This window comes from Cynocephalus volans, chromosome 3 (genome assembly GCF_027409185.1).
Source record: "Cynocephalus volans isolate mCynVol1 chromosome 3, mCynVol1.pri, whole genome shotgun sequence".
Lineage (NCBI taxonomy): Eukaryota > Metazoa > Chordata > Mammalia > Dermoptera > Cynocephalidae > Cynocephalus > Cynocephalus volans.
The window spans coordinates 130,461,330-130,463,864 of NC_084462.1; the positions used below are offsets into that span (position 1 = coordinate 130,461,330).

General features: G+C 41.4%; 1 protein-coding gene across 2 annotated transcripts; it reads right to left on the reverse strand.

Moving 5' to 3' along the window:
- Nucleotides 1-1,530: 1,530 nt before the first annotated feature.
- Nucleotides 1,531-2,175, reverse strand: RPL10L (ribosomal protein L10 like). 2 transcript variants are annotated; one of them, XM_063091714.1, is made up of 2 exons: nt 2,067-2,175; nt 1,531-1,985 (listed from the first exon to the last, which is right to left on the reverse strand). In XM_063091714.1, the coding sequence occupies exons 1-2, from the start codon at nt 2,173-2,175 to the stop codon at nt 1,531-1,533; spliced, it is 564 nt and encodes a 187-aa protein (XP_062947784.1). The 2 variants fall into 2 exon arrangements, with proteins under 2 accessions (XP_062947784.1, XP_062947783.1); XM_063091713.1 differs by having other exon boundaries at nt 1,531-2,175.
- Between the last annotated feature and the right edge of the window lie 360 nt (nt 2,176-2,535).

The window sequence follows — 2,535 nt, forward strand, 5'->3', positions numbered from 1 at the left end:
AATGGAAAATACTTTCAAAGCTGGCCTATGGCTGTACAAACATGTAGCTAAGGAAAAGCTTGTTTAGCCGCATTCTGTTTTGCATTTTTATTTTGGGGGAGTTGAACTGGTTTGTGTTTTTGAAAGGTAGTTTGGTAAAATAAAAGGACTGGACAGGAGTCAAAAGATACGGTTCAAGTCTACACTCATTTATTAATTGCATAGGAATTAATTTCCTAGAAAATTTCAGGAGTTTTCAAAGCATCAAGTAAAACACATCAAGAAAAGTACTTCTTAGGCTGAAGAGCCCTTTCTATGTATATATACTATATAGTATTTGTTAATAGTTCTCTTGTTCATTTATAACATGAAAAACATTACAGCTTAAAGTAGCAACCTAGCTTAAAAATATACAAGTAGGAAATATCTTATACAAGGGCCTGAAAGAAATATCAAACCAAATGCAACGTTAGGATTGACAAAGAAATTTTTTTAAGTAAATAGAAATTATTTAAATAGCAATATGTGTTTCTGTGCTGTTTAGTACTCCCTGTGTTGCTTTCATTAAATGTGTTCACTCTGAAAGTGAACAGTTAGTATAAGAAAACTGAAGGCACTGCTTGCAAGACTGCGATTCGAAAGCATAATCAACTCAAAGAACGGGAAGAAAAAAGAAGTACAGATCCAGGAATTTTCGTTTAAGTAGTTTCTAAAATAAAACAAACAAAACAAAAAAATACCAGTGCAATCAATGTAACTAACGTAGGACAAGCACCTACAGACTGCAAACTCTCTCTAGGGTCCTTTTAGAGCACAGATAGCTGATTTAGTATCATTCTCTCTCTTCTGTTCGTTCTACTGGGGCCCAGTACAAGCAATATGAACTCTCGTCACCAATGACCTTTCTCTGATGAAGAAACAATTGGATTGTTGTCTCCTGAGTGTGAGATAATACAAGTCTTGGCTGGAAAAACCTTTTCAGTGACACCCAATTGTCCTCAGGCTGATAAACGGAGGTGATAGGTAATTCTAAAAACAATGTAACAAAAATATATAGGAAAACATAAGCAACCAAGCTTAGGAATAGACTATTTTGTTTAAAAGAGGCTATAGTTGAAATATCACTAATGCCTACCATTATATTCATCCCTCTTGTTTAGTTTTCTATAACTAATAAAGGTTTTGTCACACAAATCTTGGATTTTCTCTAACTACTTTTTATTCAAGGTAATGATAGCTGCACAATCTATGACTTTACTACAAACAAAACTTTTGACATATTTCCCTATACTCCTAAATTTAAAGGGTTGAGATTAGAATAGCAATCACTTTCTCTATAAATTGAATACAAATTGTTTCTTACTTAAACAAGGAAAGTATCATTTGCCATTAAAACTTTCTGTATTATTTCTCTAGTAGCCTATATTCTAAAAATTTGATAAATAATTTTAAAATATTAAAGAATTAATAAATATTTTTTGTCAGTAAACAGAATTTATTGGTGAGATAAGTCATATTGGCATGGCCCAAGGATACATGCTGCTAAAGCCTTCACGACTGCAGAGCCCGCCACTTGGCCAAAGGTCCACGACTGGGGACATATTTGACTCCACAACCATCAGGGATGAGGCACTTCTTCGCCACTTTTTCTTCAAATTCATCAGCATTAAACTTAGTAAAGCCCCACTTCTTGGAGATATGGATCTTCTGGCGGCCAGGGAACTTGAACTTGGCCCTGCGTAAGGCTTCGATCACATGCTCCTTGTTCTGAAGCTTGGTGCGGATGGACATGATGACTTGGCCAATGTGAACTCTGGCCACAGTGCCCTGGGGCTTTCCAAAGGCTCCTCGCATACCTGTCTGGAGCCTGTCAGCCCCAGCACAGGACAGCATCTTGTTGATGCGGATGACGTGGAAGGGATGGAGCCGCACTCGGATGTGAAAGCCATCTCTGCCACAACTTTTCACCATGTATTTGTTGGCACAAATTCGGGCGGCCTCCAGGGCTTCAGATGAAAGCTGCTCATATTCACCAGACACCATGTGGCCACAAAGTGGGAACTCATCCACTTTTGCTTTCTTTCGACCCAAGTCAAAGATGCGGATCTTGGCATCAGGAACACCTCGGCAGAAACGAGACTTTGGGTACGGTTTGTTCTTGCAATACCGGTAACAGCGAGCTGGGCGGCGACCCATGGCGACACCAGGAATCTCGAAAGTGCGTGGACTGGAAAGAGCTCTCGCGCCTGCGCGCACCTTATCGATGTTGCCCATCGTCCTGTGCGGGGACCATAGAGTCCCAACGAAGCCATGGAGACGCTCTTTCACGACGTCTCAACCACAGACGCAGTGGCACACTGCGCCTGCGTGCCAGCGCGAGCCCACGCGCTAGCTGGGCAGGGAGGCTTCTGGGTGTGGGCTCCCGCGGGCTGCTGGGTAATGTACTGGGCCTGGCCTCAACGGCTCAGGAGCCGCTGGCTTCCTGGTAGCCATGTTGGGCTTGGAAACTGCCTTAGGCTTTTTCTTGAGTGTAAAAGACGTATTTTTCTGGAGTGT